The 20,346-nt window shown below is 44.3% G+C and overlaps 4 protein-coding genes across 7 annotated transcripts in view; all 4 read left to right on the top strand.

Annotated features, from left to right (window-relative positions):
- malsu1 (mitochondrial assembly of ribosomal large subunit 1) overlaps positions 1-205 on the top strand; it is a 5,109-nt gene extending 4,904 nt beyond the window's left edge. Inside the window, exon 4 of the mRNA XM_026912010.3 lies at positions 1-205. This exon is cut by the window's left edge and continues 260 nt beyond it. The gene's annotated coding sequence lies outside the window, so the exon portion shown is untranslated.
- Positions 206-344: 139 nt separating this feature from the next.
- On the top strand, positions 345-11,703 carry clk2b (CDC-like kinase 2b). 4 transcript variants are annotated; one of them, XM_026912006.3, is made up of 11 exons: positions 345-1,502; positions 1,666-1,741; positions 3,788-3,854; positions 4,217-4,333; positions 4,479-4,645; positions 6,734-6,828; positions 8,043-8,172; positions 8,434-8,516; positions 8,682-8,761; positions 8,906-8,996; positions 10,289-11,699. In XM_026912006.3, exons 1-11 carry the CDS (start codon positions 1,443-1,445, stop codon positions 10,427-10,429), a joined length of 1,107 nt encoding a protein of 368 aa, XP_026767807.3. In that variant the 5' UTR covers positions 345-1,442; the 3' UTR covers positions 10,430-11,699. The 4 variants fall into 4 exon arrangements, with proteins under 4 accessions (XP_026767807.3, XP_053095760.1, XP_053095792.1 ...); XM_053239785.1 differs by having other exon boundaries at positions 1,671-1,741; positions 10,289-11,697; XM_034305680.2 differs by lacking the exon at positions 3,788-3,854 and having other exon boundaries at positions 1,444-1,502; positions 10,289-11,695.
- A 123-nt stretch (positions 11,704-11,826) lies between these two features.
- Positions 11,827-13,894, top strand: LOC113525476 (complexin-3-like). Its single transcript, XM_053239967.1, has 3 exons — positions 11,827-12,511; positions 12,714-12,801; positions 12,953-13,894. Exons 1-3 carry the CDS (start codon positions 12,342-12,344, stop codon positions 13,151-13,153), a joined length of 459 nt encoding a protein of 152 aa, XP_053095942.1. The 5' UTR covers positions 11,827-12,341; the 3' UTR covers positions 13,154-13,894.
- A 495-nt stretch (positions 13,895-14,389) lies between these two features.
- On the top strand, positions 14,390-19,099 carry LOC113525473 (cytochrome P450 11B, mitochondrial). Its single transcript, XM_026912000.3, has 6 exons — positions 14,390-14,805; positions 17,134-17,289; positions 17,612-17,826; positions 18,105-18,305; positions 18,440-18,618; positions 18,929-19,099. The coding sequence occupies exons 1-6, from the start codon at positions 14,507-14,509 to the stop codon at positions 19,097-19,099; spliced, it is 1,221 nt and encodes a 406-aa protein (XP_026767801.2). The 5' UTR covers positions 14,390-14,506.
- Positions 19,100-20,346: the final 1,247 nt, after the last annotated feature.

Genomic DNA, 20,346 nt, shown 5'->3' with positions numbered 1-20,346 from the left:
AACACCTGTCTGTAAAAACACGTCTTTAAAAACACCTGTCTGTAAAAACACGTCTGTAAAAACACCTGTCTGTAAAAACACCTGTCTGTAAAAACACGTCTGTAAAAACATGTCTGTAAAGAAATAAGCTGTTTTATTTACATGACAATGACGTGTTATTGAACAACTCGCACACTGATCAATAAAAATTGCTCGGCTCACCAGAGATTAATTTGAGAGTATAATTTCAGACCCTAAGTGTAAAAGATCATGCGGCAGGGAGGATGGAGTGGGTTTAGTGTGTGTGGGATCCTGTATATGAGTGTGTATTTTTATGTATATGAATGAATTCTGCCCTGTTATTCTGTCCGGTTGAGAGGAGGTGTTGTGGAGTCTGATGGCAGAAACAACCCCGAGGAGAGCATTGTGGCTGAATGAGCGGCGAGGTAAAGGTGCTCCTGGAGAAGCACCGTGGAGAAGATGGGCAGAAATGTTCATGATGATTTCCAGGTTTGCTGTCATCCTCTTCTCTGAAACTGTCTCCCATGAGTCCAGAGTCAGTGCTGTGATGGAGGTGGATTTCTGATCAGCTTATTGAGGTGCTTGGCATCTCCTGCAGTGATGACCACACCATAGGAAAGAACGCTGGCCACAAATGACTGGTAAGAGAAACGCTAGTAGTCTGCTGCACACACTGAAGGACCTGAGCCTCTGTAGGAAGAAGACCCTGCTCTGGCCTTTGCTGTATAGCGCATAGGTGTTGTCTGTCCATTCCAATCTGCAGTTCATGTAGACCCCAAAGCACCTGTAGGACCTGCACTACCTTTACCTCCTCCCCTGTAATGGTTCCTGGTCTTACAGACTCTGTAATCACCACTTCATTTGTCTTCCTAATGTTAAGCTGCAGGTTGTTTTCACAGTTAACAGCAACTTAACTGTCATCAGTCATCAGAGATCTTCTGCAGGAGCTGAAGAGTTGCTGAAGGTCCAATGTGTAGAGCGTAAAGAAGAAAGGAGAGAGGACCGTTTCACTGAGCCGACCCGGTGCTGCTCACTGTCCCATGCACGTTCAGCCGGAATTCAGGGCTGCGTCCCCAACTGCTTTCAGTGCTCTGTATAGGCATATTAATGTCACACACACACACACACACACACATACTACACACACTACACATAGTGTAATGAGTAGTGTGTGATTTGAGACACAGCCTACACAGTAGTTACCCATGGGAAAGGAAAGAGGTTGTGTGTGTGTGTGTGTAATCAGATCTTTGAGTCTTAGGCTCACAAGACATGAATCTGTGTGTGTGTGTGTGTGTGTGTGCAGTTTAAAATTAGACCAAGACTCATGACATGCGCACACACACACATTTACTTCTCCTTCACTTTCCTCTCTGTTTCTCTTGTCTCTCTCTGTGCTGGTTTTGTGTGTGTGTGTGTGTGTGTGTTTGAGACAGAGAGAGATGGGTGTTACAGGTGTGTATTCAGCATGTAAAGGATTTCTGAGCTGCTTCTGCCCATGTGTAAGTAACTGTGCAAACACACTGTTGTGTTGCTGTCAGTTTGGGTGCTTGTTTTCTCTCTCTGGTCGACTCTGTGTGTGTTATACAGTTTAATTACATAGTGTGTGTATACGTGTGTGTGTGTGTGTGTGTATAAATGTGTGCTTGTGTGTGTGTGTCCTAGCACAGTGTGAGACGTGGTGATGATGATGATGATGGTCACCTTCTGTATCAGGATGGATATATGCTGCAGGACAGATGTGAGTAAAATCAAACTTTCACATCTCACTCAATGCATTGAATTGTGACCTCTGACCTTTGACCTGCTTCCTACTGCAGCCTCAAATAACAGAGAGCGGTTTCAGTAGGGGAGAGTGGGGTAAGGTGAGCCATTAGCCAAGGGAATATGAGACAGGAATAAAACTAATGCATACAGCACAAGGTCAGGATGTGAGTCGTCAGTTGAAACCTTAGCAGTATGCCTACCTCGAATAGACAACAAAATATGGGGTCACAAAAAAGTGGTCTCGTGGCTCAACGTGCCTCATGTTAGGGGTAAGTTTAGACATCAGAGAAAAGTGTTACTAACTATCGTATTAACCAGATATTAAAGTATAACTGATAATAACTGATCCATGAGTCCTGCAGGTGCTCCTGTAATGAAGTCCTCTTTGTATCTCATTCTTGGGAAAATCAGCATGGATGGATTGAGCTGCGTATAGCACTGACTGCACACAGCACCGTCAGGAGCTCTCCTCGTTCAGCAGACGTAACGAACCTACTTGCTTGCGTGTTTTACTTATATTATACTTAATTTAACCATAAACAAGTTTGAATCTTTAAGTAGGATAGTTATGTGTTTTGTTTTTATACCTATCTTTCACTTTGCCAAGATTGTTAAAGAATTCTCCCACAGTGGTCCTGGTAAAGGCTGTAGCCCTCCCTATAGATGTTGCTTCAGGTAAACAGCAGGCAAGATGGTGGTGTGTCTTAAAGCCCTCAAACTAATCTCCACCTACAGTAAAAGAGTTTAGAGTCACTCAGTTTAACTTTGTGGACTGCATTTTTTATGTTGCACTCACAAAGCCTTGCCTGTCCTGTACATTCAGACTAACCTGCCAAACCATTCTCTGTCCAGATGCTGGCTACTGGAATGTTGTTCCTTTTTGCCAGTTTAAATGCTACTTCACACCATTTCTTTGTAGTGAGGCCATAGAACCTGTCAGAAAGGTTTTTTTCATGTGGTCTGCAAGCTCTTTCTCTGTCTTCCCTAAATATCTTCTTCGCTTCAGAGGTTCCTTTGTGTCCAGCAGGTTAATGTCTTCCCATCCTCTACCTTTTGTAGATGTCTGCGAAAGCTTTAACCTATCAGTCTTTCTTTCTTTTGACACTTTTCTGATGGATTTTCCTCCCTTGTGCAGCCCCTATCTGTTTTTCTTCTGTAATTATGACAGCTGTTATGCTACATCTAAAACAGGAAATATAATGTCAGTTATTCATTGTTAGGATGCAACACTAAGTGAAACACCAAATATTTGACTTAACTTCATGTAAACATGAGAGGGTAAGATGAACCACCGGCTGAACTTACCCCCAAGGCTCTGGCTTCTTTTGCCCCACAGCCACCATTTTGGGGAAGGTGCATAGTCTAACAACCCAGAGCTACACTTTTGTTAATTTACTTACAGGTTTTTACACGCTGCCAGTTCATCAACATATCTGATATAAATTTTTAAACTGAGATAAATTACTTTTGATGTGAGACTGAGTATTCCTGATATGCCAAAAAAAAAAAAAAAACTTTTGACAGGCAAAAAACAGTTTTTTGTGAACAATTATGCTTACCACTTCATCCACATGGTTCTTCTTTCCATGGCAAGATGAAAATGGAGAACGCAAACTAAATTTAGGGTCACATGACAAATATTGTGAATGGCTACCCAGATACAGGTGGTGGGACAGCTTACCCCACTCTCCCCTACAAAGTGTTCATTCATGTCATTTGGCAGGCACCCTTATCCAGAGCGACTTCAATTTATCTCATTTTTATACAGCTGAGCAGTTGAGGGTTAAGGACCTTGCTCAGTGTCAGTGCTGGGATTTGAACTCACAGCCTTCTGATCAGTAGTTGAATAGTTTAACCACTGAGCTACCCCTGGCCTGGGGTTACAGGCTGTGACCCAATCACACCCTGTTCCCTACACTGGACCACAGACCACTTTACACACTGCAGTGCATCTTGGATATCCTGTACATTATGCAACTGAGTTGTGTGTGTGTGTGTGTGTGTGTGTGTGTGCGTGTAGATGAGATTGTGAGTACCTTGGGGGAGGGGACTTTTGGCAAAGTGGTGCAGTGCATTGACCATCACAGGTCAGTTCTAGTCTCTCTCTCTCTCTCTCTCTCTCTCTCTCTCACACACACACAAACACACACACACACACACACGCTTTTATGTAAAACTTTAACCCACTGTAAATCTGATATAGTAACTAAAAGCTGAAATAAATCTGTGTCTTAGCTATTATTTTGAAATAACCTCTCATGGAAATAAAGTATATACACTAACTGACTTAACACAGAAGGTAAAGTGGAGTGTGTGGAGTTGAGTGTGGAGCGAAATATTAAGTTTGAATGTCTTTAGCCTAGGGGTATATAATCTTTTGTCCTCAGCTGTACATTTTGAGTTATTTTATGGTCTATTTGTGTGTGTGTGTGTGTGTGTGTGTGTGTAGACAAGGCTCTCATGTTGCTCTGAAGATTATTAAAAATGTGGAGAAATACAAAGAAGCAGCTCGACTGGAAATAAATGTTTTGGAGAAAATCAAAGAGAAAGATCCAGAAAACAAACAGTGAGTTTATTACACTAATGAATACACAAACATGAGTTTAATACATTTAATTAACCCTCTCGCTCTCTCTCTCTCTCTCTCTCTCTCTCTCTCTCTCTCTGCCCGTCTCTATCTGTGTGTCTCTCTGTCTCTGTCTCACCCCCAGGTTGTGTGTGTGTATGTACGGTTGGTTTCAGTACGGTGGTCACGTGTGTATCAGTTTTGAGTTGTTGTCTCTCAGCACATTCGACTTCCTGAAGCAGAATAATTACATTCCATACACACTGGAGCAGGTGAGACACATGGCCTATCAGATCTGCAGCGCTGTGGAGTGTGAGTACACACACACACACACACACACACACACACACACACACAAAAAAAACACATGGGTACAGGAACTACAGGTACACACACAGACACACTCTAGTGAGGCTCCCCTAGACAATTGACATGTAATAATATTTGATCAGATTTAGTTTTTGGGTTTATTACATTTCCGAAAGATCAGACAGTTTATTTAAAGCTGGACGCACTCGGAGCGCTTCTGGAGTCCTTTAAGCAGCATTTCAACACCTGTTCCACTTTACAGGAATGTTTCCTTTTAATAACAGTGAGGGAGCAATAATTTAAGAATGGCAAAAAACACACGCAATGAACTTACAAGTTAATATTTTTTAAATGAACTAAATGATATATATCATATATATAGCTGAGATATGCGTCTCTGTGCACAGAGCTCAGTCTTTGCTGCGATATGGAGCAGCAGCTCTATGTATAAAAGCATTTCTAATGTTTGTACAGAAATATGGCAGAAACATGGTTTTATTCTGGAGCTCAGTAAGGCAGTGTTTAAGTCGGAATACTGGAGCAAACCACTGACGAAAAAATTAATATCCAAAAAAATATGAATCTCTGATTCATTAATGACCTTGTTGTTTATTCCATGAACAGGGTTGCCAGGTTCTGTGCATAAGGTCTGTTTATTGCAGATGCAAACTGCACATCAGAAATATGCATCACTGTTAACTTTTTCCCATGAAAAGACTGAAAAAAAGAAGAAACATTTGTTTGCCTTTTCTTGTGCTCAAGGGCTCGTCTTTTTGTGCAGTTTTTGACTTGTAGTTGTTTCGAATATCTCCCTGAAGCAGTAGTTCAGAGTTTGTACGTTTATTAATTAAGCACTAAAGCAGAATACAACAGCACTTAGCCATTCAACTTCATGACTTCCTGGTTGCCTGCTATTGTAGTGCTGCGCATGCGAGACTGACTCTTAATACCTTCCAGATATAAATATATAAATTCCGGATATAAAATAAATCATCTGGTGCTACACATATGTATGCCTATTTATCATCAGTTATGAAAACTGACTTCTTAATAATCTGACACAATGACATCATATGCAAATAAAATAAAAGTGAGCCCAGTACAGAGCCGTGTGGTCCACTGCACAGAATATCACGTTTATCTGAGACTTGTTCATCTAGACTAACAAAATATTGTCTTCCATTACGTGGGTAGAAAACCAATTTAACAGAGTCGCAGAAAGACCAGCCCACTTCCCAAGCCATTTAAGAAACGTCCTGTGGTCTACTATGTACTCAAAAGTGCAAGTATAGAAAAATCCCCTGCATCGGCATTCAAGCTCAGATCATTACTGCGTTCACTGAAGCTGTTTCAGTGCTGTGACCTGGTCTGAAGCCAGACTGGAATTGTTCATAATTTTATTTTCATTTAAGAACTCATTTAGCTGTGAGAAGAATTGTATTCTTGTAACTATTTATTCAGAAACTGAAGATTAGAGCTTGTTCTGGAGCTGCTAAAGTGTGAGTGTGTCTGGGGAACGTGCCTGTCTCCAAAGAACACTTTACAGTGTCTAATACACAAGTGCAAATATTCCTGTTAAAAATGCTGTTGAAATAGGATCTAAATTACAGAATTTAACTACGTCACACTTTTTCTAAGTTTTATCTCGTTAATCTTTTTAAAATTATTCAGAGTGTTTTGCCGTTGAATAAGAATAAATTCCATTATAGTTTTTTTTTTGACTGGAATATGGGAGACATCTAAAATAACAATAACTTCCAAGTATTTATGGAGCTGCCTGTATACATACATGTACACACGGAGCTCCGCTGGTGACATTCATAATAAAAGTTCAGACTTATTTTAAATTACAACGTATAGAACTTAGATATTCATGATTTTATATTTACATAAACTTTCAGTGTTTTAATTGAATAAATTTATGCAAAGCAAACATTCTGTTGTAAGAAGAATATTATGTACAGAAATTAATAATAAAGTGTGTGTGTTTGTGTGTGTGTTTGTGTGTGTAAACTTCTCTGGTGTTTCTTTTTAAAAATGTGTAGTAAAGTGTATTTCCTGTGTTTTTCTGGTTCTCTACCTCCTCTACAGTCCTCCATGCTAACAGGCTAACACACACTGATCTGAAACCAGAGAATATTCTGTTTATTAACTCCGACTTCACCACCTGCTACAACCCTGACAAGGTGAGAGGGCAGCATGCTGAGTACGCCCAGAGACACACACGTGTGAGAGAGTTTGATCTATGCAATGTGGTGTGATGCAGGTGTGTGTGATACAGATGTAGGTGTGTGTGTGACGCAGGTGTGTGTGATACAGGTGTGCATGGTGCAGGTGACAGTGAGGGGCGGAACACAGACACACAGAGACAGCTGTACGATTTAAGAACCCCAGTGGGGTGTAGTTATTTGTAGTGTGCAGGGTGGAAGTGGGGAAAGGAGTGGTGAGTGGTGGGCTGGGAGGGAGGGCGGTGCTGGTCTGGAGGCGGCAGGGAGGGCGGTGCTGGTCTGGAGGCGGCAGGGAGGGCGGTGCTGGTCTGGAGGCGGCAGGGAGGGCGGTGCTGGTCTGGAGGCGGCAGGGAGGGCGGTGCTGGTCTGGAGGCGGCAGGGAGGGCGGTGCTGGTCTGGAGGCGGCAGGGAGGGTGCTGAGCATTGTGTGACCTCGGTGAGTTGAAGCAGTAGAATGCAGCACGAGCAGCGCAGTATTATGGTGGAGGGAGCGACTCGTAGTTTCTGCAAGAAAAAGGCAGAGGAGCATCACTGTTTATCTACACTGTTGAAACTACTCACTTCTCACTTCATTCTCCTCGCGGACTAAAGCGAAGAGAGGGAGCAGCTGTGGTGATTATCACTGCACTAGGCCTCGTGGCCATGTGCTTCCTGGTCTTCCACAGCAGCGGTGCTGAAATGGTACTGTCTCTTCAGCACTGCGGTCGCTTGGCCATGTGATTCGGTGGACTGCCATCACAGCAGTGAGACATTTTTCTCACATGATTTCATCATTCAGATAGCAGAGACTCATCAAATAGCCAACAAACTAGCTAAGTTGCTCAGCCCTCTGATGTCATAGACACCATTTCATTGGCTAAAATCACCCACATGGTTAGCTCATATAGTATCGCTCAGACTTCACACACATGAACTGAACTACAAGGCTTCTAAAACAAAAAGGCTGTGTTAGTGTTTGTTAAAGCTAGATAGTTTTTTAAATATGCAAGAGGATGTCAATGAAGCTCGTGAGCTAATAGCTCATTAAATGAAGTATTAAATGCTGCTGGCTAGTGTTACACGGAGTTAGCCATTAAACTCATAACATAAAGGAAGTGAAAGTGACATGAAGAGGACGATAAGGATGACTGCCACACCCATTACAGTGTGTGTGTGTGTGTGTGTGTGTGTAGCAGTGTGAGGAGCGTGTGTTAAAGGACACGGCAGTGAAGGTGGTGGATTTTGGCAGTGCGACGTTTGATCATGAACATCACAGCACCGTCATCTCCACACGACACTACCGTGCCCCTGAGGTCATCCTGGGTAAGAGCCACTGTGGGCGTGTCCCAAACCACACGCCTGTGGGCGTGTCCCAAACCACACGCCTCATATAATGTATAGCTATCTGACACTGGAAAAATGTGTCGTAGTGTAATTTTTCATCTGTTACTGTTTCTTGTTTTTATGGTTTATTACTCTTTATTGCCACCTAATGCCTTTAAATACCATGTTCAGTACAACTGTGTGTGTGTGTGTGTGTGTGCGTGTGTGTGTGTGTGTGTGTGCGCGTGCGCGCGTGCGCAGAGCTTGGGTGGAGTCAACCGTGTGATGTCTGGAGTATCGGCTGCATCCTGTTAGAGTACTACCTCGGATACACACTCTTTCAGGTGTTTTGAATGCATGAGGCTATGCGTGTGTGTATGAAGGAGAGAGAGAGAGAGAGAGAGAGAGAGAGAGACCTTGCAGTGTTTCTGTCATGGACACAGTCCTCCTCTCACTGTCCTTGAGCTTCTCTAACTCAGTCTCTTTGTGTGTGTGTCTGTGTGTTTTAGGCTCATGATAACAGAGAACACTTAGCCATGATGGAGACAATACAAGGACCAATTCCTTCTAGAATGATCCGTAAAACAAGGTCACACACATCATTACTCACACGCTCACACACACACACACACACACACCCTTAACTTCAGTATTGATTATCTCTGCTTATTGGTGGTTTACTAATTGTGTGTATAAAATGGTGTGTGTGTGTGTGTGTGTGTGTGTTCATCAGGAAGCAGAAATATTTCTCTGGAGGTCATTTGGACTGGGACAAGAATTCACCAGCAGGAAGACACGTCACACTCATCTGCAAACCACTATGTGTAAGATGCGTGCGCACACACACACACACCATTACATTAACACTTAGAAAAAAATCAATAAATCACTAAATATAAAAACTCTGCGTCTCGCTCAGCGTCTCGCTCAGCGCCTCTCTCAGCGCCTCGCTCTGCGCCTCACTCAGCGTCTCTCTCAGAGCCTCACTCTGCGTCTCTCTCAGCGCCTCGCTCTGCGTCTCGCTCAGCGCCTCGCTCAGCGTCTCGCTCAGCGCCTCGCTCTGCGTCTCGCTCTGCGCCTCGCTCAGCGCCTCGCTCAGCGCCTCTCTCAGCGCCTCGCTCTGCGCCTCACTCAGCGTCTCTCTCAGAGCCTCACTCTGCGTCTCTCTCAGCGCCTCGCTCTGCGTCTCGCTCAGCGCCTCGCTCTGCGTCTCGCTCAGCGCCTCGCTCAGCGTCTCGCTCAGCGTCTCACTCAGCGCCTCGCTCAGCGCCTCGCTCAGCGCCTCGCTCTGCGTCTCGCTCTGCGCCTCGCTCAGCGCCTCGCTCAGCGCCTCTCTCAGCGCCTCACTCTGCGCCTCACTCAGCGTCTCTCTCAGAGCCTCACTCTGCGTCTCTCTCAGCGCCTCTCTCAGCGCCTCACTCTGCGCCTCACTCTGCGTCTCGCTCAGCGCCTCACTCAGCGTCTCGCTCAGCGTCTCTCTCAGCGCCTCACTCTGCGTCTCGCTCAGCGTCTCGCTCAGCGTCTCACTCTGCGTCTCGCTCAGCGCCTCACTCAGCGTCTCTCTCAGCGCCTCACTCTGCGTCTCACTCAGCGCCTCACTCTGCGTCTCACTCAGCGTCTCACTCAGCGTCTCACTCTGCGTCTCACTCAGCGTCTCACTCAGCGCCTCACTCTGCGTCTCACTCAGCGCCTCACTCTGCGTCTCACTCAGCGTCTCACTCAGCGTCTCACTCAGCGTCTCACTCAGCGCCTCACTCAGCGTCTCACTCAGCGTCTCACTCTGCGTCTCACTCAGCGTCTCACTCAGCGTCTCACTCAGCGCCTCACTCAGCGTCTCACTCAGTGCCTCACTCTGCATCTGTCCGTTTTTGTGACATCTGGCCGTTTTGGTTTTGGTCAGATTGACTGTCAGGTTCTCAGTGGGAGACAGCAGCACCAGATCATCAGCGTAGAGCAGCAGTTTGATTTTCGTATTGTTTAGAGTCAGCTAGAGTCCATCGGCTGCAGATGGTTGCAGTAACGCCGCTACCTCACTGAACAGGGTTAGACTCAGACTTACGCTATCTGTCTTTTACATTCTCTCTGTCACTCACTCACTCTGTCTCTGTCTCTGCAGCAGTATTTATTACGTGAATCAGAAGATCACTGTCAGCTTTTCAGCCTGTTGGAGATGATGTTGGAGTTTGAACCTGAGCGGCGTCTGTCCATCTCCTCCTCCCTCCATCACCCATTCTTCTCCTCCCTTCATAACTTATGACCTCTGACCTTCAAGAATTTTTTTAACTCCTTTGCCCATGCACTGCTGTGTTGGTATGGCTATAGAGGCGGGACATGCTGCTACCCTGTCTGTAACTGACAGCTGATCCAGCCAATCAAAAGAGAGGCAATACTAAGTGCTGATTGGTGGAAGTGAACGTCAGCAACGCTCTTCAAAGGACTAATCAGATTACAGTCTATCCCTTTGATGGACAGATCCACAGATAATTATTTATAGCACCTTAGAGCACTTCTATAAGGCCTGTGAATTGACATCATGTCACGGATTAATTCTTCATTTCAGCATATCTTTTGGGTGCCAATACTTTTGAGCAGTGTAATTATTTGAAGTCGCTTGAAGCCCATGTTCAGGTGAATGACTACACGACCTGCAGCGCTACAAGAAGCCACAATGTGATAACACACGTTCATTAAAATATAGTTCCAGTGCTCTAACCTTCAGTGAGTTATTCATTTACTGACAATGAACATTGTAGTATTCCACACACTGTAGTATTCCGTACACTGTAGTATTCTGTACACTGTAGTATTCTGTACACTGTAGTATTCTGTACACTGTAGTATTCCGTACACTGTAGTATTCCACACACTGTAGTATTCCGTACACTGTAGTATTCCGTACACTGTAGTATTCCACACACTATAGTATTCCGTACACTGTAGTATTCCGTACACTATAGTATTCCGTACACTGTAGTATTCCACACACTATAGTATTCCGTACACTGTAGTATTCCGTACACTGTAGTATTCCACACACTATAGTATTCTGTACTCTTGACTCCTAAAAAAAACAGGAAAAATAATAAATGATGTTTTTCCCATCTTCAGCTGTCCAGTTTGGGAAAATCTGTGTCCACTGTAGCCTCAGATTCTGTGCTTGCGGTGGAACCTGATGTGGTCCTCTGCTGTTGTAGTCCATTCATCTCACGGTTTGAAGTGTTGTGTGTTCTGAGACACTTCACTGATCACCATTTTTGTAAAGAGTGCTTATTTGAGTTACCTTAGACTTCCTGTTAGCTCTGGCCATTCTCCTCTGATCTCTCTCATCAACAAGGTGTTTTTCTCCCTTCTGATGTTTGATATGAACATTAACTGAAGCTCTTGACCTTTATTTGCACGATTTTATAAATTATGCTGCTGCCACATGATTGGTGTACAGGTGTTCCTAATAAAGTGGACGGTGAGTGTTTATGTACATATACCGTATATACACACACTGTATTATGGTGTTTAATGTCAGAAAGTTGTCTTTATAATAAAATAATATTTAACCCTTTAAACTACAGGTTTATTGTCAGTTCACACACGTCTACACTGTCTGTGTGTTTGTGCGTGTGTGTGCGTGCGTGTGTGTGCGTGTGTGCGTGCGTGCGCGCGTGTGCGTGCGTGTGTGTGTGCGTGCGTGCGTACGTGTGTGTGCGTGCGTGTGTGTGCGTGCGTGTGCGTGCGTGTGTGTGCGCGTGCGTGTGTGTGCGTGCGTGTGCGTGCGTGTGTGTGTGTGCATGTGTGTGTGTGCATGTGTCTGAGAAAGAAAGATCTTGTTAGGTGATTAATGGTGGACACTCCAAGGCTGATTCAGCAGGGTCACTGATAACACACGCACACACACACACACACACACACACTCACATTGTACAGTGTCATGTTACACACAGAAGGTGATTTGTGGTGCTGCGTGTAAATGTAGCACACTGACGCGAATAAGCAAGTAAATCTATATATTATATAATAACACCAGAGTGAACACTGTGTGACGAGAGGGATGAAGGACACCGTGTGTGTGTGTGTGTGTGTGTGCGCGAGAGAGACTAATGAGATTTACCTTTGTTAAAGTGTTTAGAACATTAATCTGAGCAACGCACAGACACACACACACACACACAGTCAGGATGGAGGCTGTGATGATGAAGTCCCTCCTTGCTCCCTTCAGGAAGTTCACTAGCTACATTACAGAAACACTGCAGAAGGACATCTGGGGGTCTGAAGGTCAAAGGTCAAAGCTGATGGATCACAACCCCAATGTGCCGCGAGCCTACCAGTCCGAGCAGGAGAGAGAGCGGTGTGTGTGTGTGTGTGTGTGTATGTGTGTGTGGTGGGTTTTGGTTCGGCAGTGTGTTTGTTTTATTGGACCTGTTTCAGGAGTGTGTATATATATATATATATATATATATATATATATATATATATATATATATATATATATATATATATATATATATATATAATTATGTGTGTGTTTGTATGTGTGTGTGTGAGAGCAGGAAGCTACGTGAGGCCAGGAACATGGAGAAAAACGCAGAGAGAGCAGCAATGAGAGCTCATTTCAGGAGGAAATATCAGCTCCCTACAGTAAGTGTTTAGGACAGAGCATTAATATAGTTGACTGTATAGTCAGAACACTAACTAGTCCTGAACCGGAGTGTTTGACAGAGACTTGACTAGTCCTGAACTCGAATGTTAATGAATGAATAATTTCTCTTCTCTTCATGTTCTTACTCAGAATGCTGAAGATTCGAGGCGTGTACGAGCCGCAGTTGGGAAAGTGGTCATCCCCCGCCACCTGACCAAAATGGTACAGTCCGAGACTGCACAGAAGGAAAAGTCTGGTTTACTGAGTGTGTTTCAGAACCTGAGCTTCAGTGCAGACTTTACACACAAGACACAACGCAACACGCAATACACAAAGGCTAAGTGCACATAGCTGAGTGAAGTCACGTGATACAAACACACTACACTACAGTTGTTCTGTCATCTTTTAATTTGTCGAAATGTTATTTTATAAATTTCTGTTTGCTGTCATAAGAAAAGGTTTTAGTGCTTTTTGTTGTTGTTTGAATTTTTTCTAGATTACATGTTTTATGATGAATGCACGATGCAAGCTATATTTTACTCCGCAGTAAGGTTTTAGCGCTACACTGTTCCTGTTCTGCTCCCAGGAAACTGTCAACTGCTTTTCTGATGATTTCAGTCGAGGACAAAGTGCTGCACTTTTGTAGCATCTGATGCTACGTTCTACTGAAGCTATCCCTAGTGTGAATTTATAAACCAGTTGTCTAGCTGAAGATTGGAATCCTAAATCAGATTTACGCATGTTCATGACAAACTTTAAAAGATTTCATTAGTCACTGAATGAATATGTGATCAGTTGTGGCTTGTACATAGACTAAGTCATATACATTTTTTAAAAATAGAAAAGTAAAATAGCCAAAGCAGCAAAAGAATGAAGGAAGAACTTAACATCGTCACAAAAATCACTTAGTCTTATATTATTCGGTTTATTTAGGATTCAGTAATTAGGCTAAAGAAAGTTATAAGAAAAAGTGCTGACATTCTTAACTGTGATACTTTTCTGTTAATTGTGAAACTCACAGGTATAAAACACACATGGCAGTAAAATAAAGTGAAATAATTCTAGCAGCTGGTGTGATTTGTGTAATAATTTGCTTTTCTGATGGAATGAGGCCAGTCTTCACTTTCAGTCCTCAGGCCATGGGAGGAAGTCCGAGGTTTGGGAAGAACTCATGGTTTCCTGCTGCCACTTTTCACCATCATACAGCAACTTTAGAAAGTAAAACTTAGAGACGGCGCTCCAGGGAAAATTCTTACCACAGCTGCATCAGGACCCGAGTGCTTCTGGAAATTAGGGCAAATTATGACTGAATGCTGGAACAGGGATGGACTTCCTCACAGGTCCTGAGGGAAAAATGCTTTTTCTGATGGCCACTGTTAAAAAAACCCACTGCAACTGCTGTCTGTGTAACTGTACAGTACTATACTGTATAAAAATTCTTACATTTATTAGTTTTTGTGTGTGTGTTGGGATGAGTGTGTTTGTGTGTGTGAGTGTGTTTGTTTGACTTTGAGAGCTGTTGTTCTTCTCTTGAACTTTGACCTTTACTGCCATAAATCCTGCATTGTGTCCTGGAGAGTCAGAGTTAGTGTAGGAGGGACGGAGGGAGAGAAGGAGGAGTGGATGACAAACAGAGGGATGTTACTCTCAGGGTTTAGCATGGACAGTTTGAGACACTGAGAGAGACGAAGAGACGGAGGCAGCATGTTCACCTCATCTGTTCGCTCGGTGGTGAGGAGCAGAGCACTGAGGGCCTCGGTGCCTGGAGATAGAGAGATGAAGGGAGAGGTGGATGGAGGGGTGGACAGAGGGATGGCTAGAGAGAAAGAGCAGAGAGACAGAAGGAGAGAGGGATGCAGTGGACGAGTGAGGAGTTTTGAAGAGATTCCACACACAGGTCGTAATGGCTGGATGAAGCTTCTGCACTTCTGGAGGAACGGAACGTTCAGCCACCTTCACAAACACATGGAGCAAAACTTCAACACACTCGGCCCCATTTACAGGTACACACACACTCAACACACACACTCAACACAATAAACACACTCAACACACACACTCAACGCACTAAACACACTCGGCCCCATTTACAGGTACACCCACACACTCAACACAATAAACACACTCAACACAATAAACACACTCATCGCACACACTCAACACACTCGGCCCCATTTACAGGTACGCACACAACACTCAACACACACTAAATTCACCCAGCAGCATTCAACACACTTAACACACTCATACTAAACACTCACTCTAAACACTCATACTAAACAGGGGGCTGGTGGTTATTAAAATAGGGGAAGCACAGCTGTCAGTTACATATACAGTATATAGAGCATAAAACAATAGCTGCTCAGTATAACTAAAATATCATGATTCAAAATACTATCATTATAAAAATAACATCTGTTTTAATTTAAACAATAAGATATATGCTCTTATGTATAATTAAAACAATCAGGTTAGCCAGACCATGCTGAAATTACAGACTCCACTGTAGAAACTTTTATGGTCTAATGTGCAGTTAGTATAAAGTATATATGGCTGGTTGGCTGCCTGTTTGTTTGCCAGACTGCATGTTACACAGGTATCAAAAACAAGCTGTTAACACCAGAGTTTTCTAAATGTTGGTCTCTTACGGGCTCTGTTTGATAATGGCTCCCAAGGAATTGCCTGAAAATTTGAGAAACTAGATTGTTAAGCTTCACAAAGGTGGAAAAGGGTACAAGAACATTAGTAAGCTGTTAAACATCAGCCGAAACACAGTCATTGGGAAGTATCGAAAGAGGCACACGACCAGTAACCAAAGCCGTAGTGCCTGTCCTCAAAAGATGACAGTGCACAGTCCGCCATTTACGCAACCTTGTGCTGAAAAACACATGGTCTAGTGCTTCCAGCTTAGCCTAAGACTTGTCTTCAGAAATTGGCACTCAGTGAGAGCCCAGACAGTGCGCTGATCTTTACATGAAGTCAACCTCTATGGACGCCCAAGAAGAAAACCAGTACTAACAAATCAGCACAAAACTGCAAGACTGAGGTTTGCCAAAGGACATGGAGAGAAACCTGATGAATATTCGCTGTGATTGGACTTGTGCTGATTGTTTAAGTTAGAGATGTCAGTCATGGCCCCATTTACAGGTACACACCTAACACACTCACACTAAACACTCAACACTAAACACTCACACCAAACATTAATGCTTCACATAAAACACTAACACAAAGAAGCATTCAACACACTCTACCCCATTTACACATACACACTCAACACTCAGCAAAAACTAACACTTGTCATTGTTTTGTCAGTATTGAGTCAGCATCTGTGTTGGGTCAGTGTCGGTGTTGGGTCAATGTTGAGTCAGTGTTGGTGTTTGGTCAGTGTCGGTGTTGGATCAGTGTTGTTGGGTCAGATTCAGAATTATTGCCTGCTATATGTATATATATATTCTCAGTATCAGTGTTGGGTCATTGTGGGTGCTGGGAAAGTGTCACTGTTGGGTCTCTGTCAGTGTTTGGTGTTAGCCCAACACTGACCCAACACAGAGTCACTGAGTCAACAATAACACCCCATCTAGTTTAGGACTCTTCTAACACTAGTAAGTAATTTTTATTTATAAAGCACATTTAAATTCAGCATTACACTGACCAAAGTGCTGAACAAAACCAAAACAACAAATTCTAAAATGGAATAAAAAAAAACAACAACAATAATAATAATAAAACAATAATATCAACAACAATGACAACAGTACACAATAAGTTAAAAGCCTGGAAAAGCAAGAGAACACAAATGTGTCTTAAGTCTAGACTTTAAAATAGAAAGAGAAGAGGCACTCCTGATGTCAGGTGGCAACTGATTCCACAAATGACTGCAAAGGCTCTGTCCCCTTTTGATTTAAGTCGAGACCGAGGCACATGTAATAGAGCTTTATTAGCCGACCTGAGGGACCTGGGCATTGAATGCAAATTAATAAGATCAGAAACATAAGATGGGGCTTGTCCATTAAGAGCTTTGAAAACAATAAGTAAAATCTTAAACTGAATTCTAAAAAATACAGGAAGCCAGTGAAGGGAAGCTAAAACTGGTGAAATAGGATCGCTTTTTTTGGTGCCGGTTAACAGTCTAGCCGCCGCATGCTGAACCATCTGCAGCCGTGCCAAAGATGTTTGAGGAAGACCGATATATAACGAATTACAATATCTAGCTACAATATCACAGGTAAATGATGAAACACTGATACAAAACTTACTTTCTCTATCTCTCTGTCTCTCTGTCTGTCTGTCTGTCTGTCTCTCTGTCTCTCTGTCTGTCTGTCTCTCAGGCAGTACCTGGGCTCTCAGTGCAGTGTGAACATATTGCTCCCAGTTGATATTGCTGAACTCTTCCACTCTGAGGGACAGAATCCACGCCGAATGACGCTGCAACCATGGGACACGCACCGCGAGACACGCAAACACAGCAAAGGGGTCTTCCTCAAGTCAGTGTGTGCGTGTGTGTGTGTGTGTGTATTATGATCTGGGGTGTGTGCATGTGTAATGATGTGTGTGTGTGTGTGTGTGTGTGTGTGTGTAAAATGCTGTGGTGTGTGTGGGTAATGATATGAGCGTGTGTGTGTATTATGATCTGGAGTGTGTGCATGTGTAATGATGTATGTGTGTGTAATGATGTGTCTGTGTGTGTGTGTGTGTGTGTGCATGTGTAATGATGTGTGTGTGTGTAATGATGTGTCCGTGTGTGTGTGTGTGTAATGATGTGTCTGTGTGTGTGTGTAATGATGTGATGTGTGTGTACGTGTACAGAAATGGAGCTGAGTGGCGCTCTGACCGGTTGTTGTTGAACCGTGAGGTGATGTTGAGTTCAGCTGTACGCCGTTTCCTGCCGCTGTTGGACGAGGTGGCGCGGGATTTCACTCGTGTTCTGCGGTGTAAAGTCCAAGCTGAAGGACAGATGGAGAATGACACACACACGCTGACCTTTGACCCCAGCCCTGAGCTTTTCCGCTTTGCTCTGGAAGGTCAGTGTTTGTGCCGGGCCTGTCCGAAACACTGCAGTTTATCACTACTTAGTGTTAATCCAAACTACACACTCACAACTACACAAAGAATGTACATTTCCTTATTTTACATTTATTTACATCAGAGAGCTCAGCAAATAACAGTCTCTCTCTCTCTCTCTCTCTCTCTCTCTGTCTGGCTGTCTGTTTCTCTCTCTGTCTGTCTTTCTGTCTGTCTCTGTCTCTCTCTCTTTCTCTCTCCCATCTGTCTATCTTGCTGTGTCTGTCTCTCTCTGTAGCGAGTTGTCATGTTCTTTATGGTGAGCGTATTGGTCTTTTCTCATCTGAGCCGTCTCAGGAGTCTGAGCGCTTTATTTGGGCGGTGGAGCGAATGCTGAACACGACTCCGCCTCTCCTCTATGTGCCCCGCCCACTGCTCCGCTTCCACACACCCCTGTGGACACAACATGCGACTGCATGGGATCACATCTTCAGTCATGGTGTGTGACCTTACACTCACACCAACAATATTGTCTCATAATGCAGTACACACACATGCACACATGCACACATAAGCAATGATAACAATCACTCACAAGACAGTACTATAGGGTGTGTGTGTGTGTGTGTGTAGCTGAGGAGCGGATCCAGCGTGTGTATGAACGGCTCCAGGCTCGGGGGGGCAGTGTTGGGGGAGCAGCAGATGGCTCACAGTTCCCCGGAGTGCTAAGGCTGCTGATGGAGAGAGGACAACTTCCTCTGGAGCTTATCAGAGCTAACATCACTGAACTGATGGCAGGAGGAGTCGATACTGTGAGTGACACACACATGCACACACACACACACACACACACACGCACACACACTCTCCATTATACACACACACTCAGAGGACAACTTCCTCTGGAGCTTATCAGAGCTAACATCACTGAACTAATGGCAGGAGTCGATGCGGTGAGACACACACACACACACACACACACACACGCACAAGGGATAAAGATACACTTAAAATTGTTTTTTTAGGTTTCTCTTAAATGAATCCTAAAAAGCAATAAATTTTGTCTCTCTCTCTGTCCCTCTGTGTCCTGTCTGTCTGTCTGTCTTTCTATCTGTCTGTCAGACGGCGGTTCCTCTGCAGTTTGCATTATTTGAGTTGGCGCGTAACCCCGGGGTTCAGGAGTGTGTGCGTGCTCAGGTGCAGTCGTCATGGTTACGGGCAGAGGGGAATCCCCATAAGGCTCTGCAGGGGGCGCCACTGCTCAAGGCCACAGTGAAGGAGACACTAAGGTAACACACTATCACCACCATCACTACTCTCAGCATTATCATCGCCACCATCACCACTATCACCAATATCGCCACCATCACCACCATCACCATCATCACCACTATCGCCGCCATCACCACTATCAGCACCATCATCACCACTATCACCAATATCGCCACCATCACCACCATCACCATCATCACCACTATCGCCGCCATCACCACTATCAGCACCATCATCACCACTATCACCAATATCGCCACCATCACCACCATCACCATCATCACCACTATCGCCGCCATCACCACTATCAGCACCATCATCACCACTATCACCAATATCGCCACCATCACCATCATCACCATCATCACCACTATCGCCGCCATCACTACTCTCAGCATTATCATCGCCACTATCACCAATATCGCCACCATCACCATCATCACCACTATCGCCGCCATCACTACTCTCAGCATTATCATCGCCACCATCACCATCATCACCACTATCGCCGCCATCACTACTCTCAGCATTATCATCGCCACCATCACCATCATCACCACTATCGCCGCCATCACTACTCTCAGCATTATCATCGCCACTATCACCAATATCGCCACCATCACCATTATCACCATCATCATCACTATCGCCGCCATCACCACTATCACCAATATCGCCACCATCACCATCATCACCACTATCGCCGCCATCACCACTATCACCAATATCGCCATCATCACCACTATCGCCGCCATCACCACTATCAGCACCATCATCACCAATATCACCACCATCACCATCATCACCACTATCGCCGCCATCACCACTCTCAGCATTATCATCGCCACTATCACCAATATCGCCACCATCGCCACCATCACCATTATCACCATCATCACCACTATCGCCGCCATCACCACTATCGCCGCCATCACCACTATCACCAATATCGCCATCATCACCACTATCGCCGCCATCACTACTCTCAGCATTATCATCGCCACCATCACCATCATCACCACTATCGCCGCCATCACTACTCTCAGCATTATCATCGCCACTATCACCAATATCGCCACCATCACCATTATCACCATCATCATCACTATCGCCGCCATCACCACTATCACCAATATCGCCACCATCACCATCATCACCACTATCGCCGCCATCACCACTATCACCAATATCGCCATCATCACCACTATCGCCGCCATCACCACTATCAGCACCATCATCACCAATATCACCACCATCACCATCATCAC

This window comes from Pangasianodon hypophthalmus, chromosome 1 (assembly GCF_027358585.1).
Source record: "Pangasianodon hypophthalmus isolate fPanHyp1 chromosome 1, fPanHyp1.pri, whole genome shotgun sequence".
In the NCBI taxonomy this organism is placed as follows: Eukaryota; Metazoa; Chordata; class Actinopteri; order Siluriformes; family Pangasiidae; genus Pangasianodon; species Pangasianodon hypophthalmus.
Note: the sequence above shows the minus strand (reverse complement) of the source record. Positions and strands in the feature narration are given on the sequence as shown.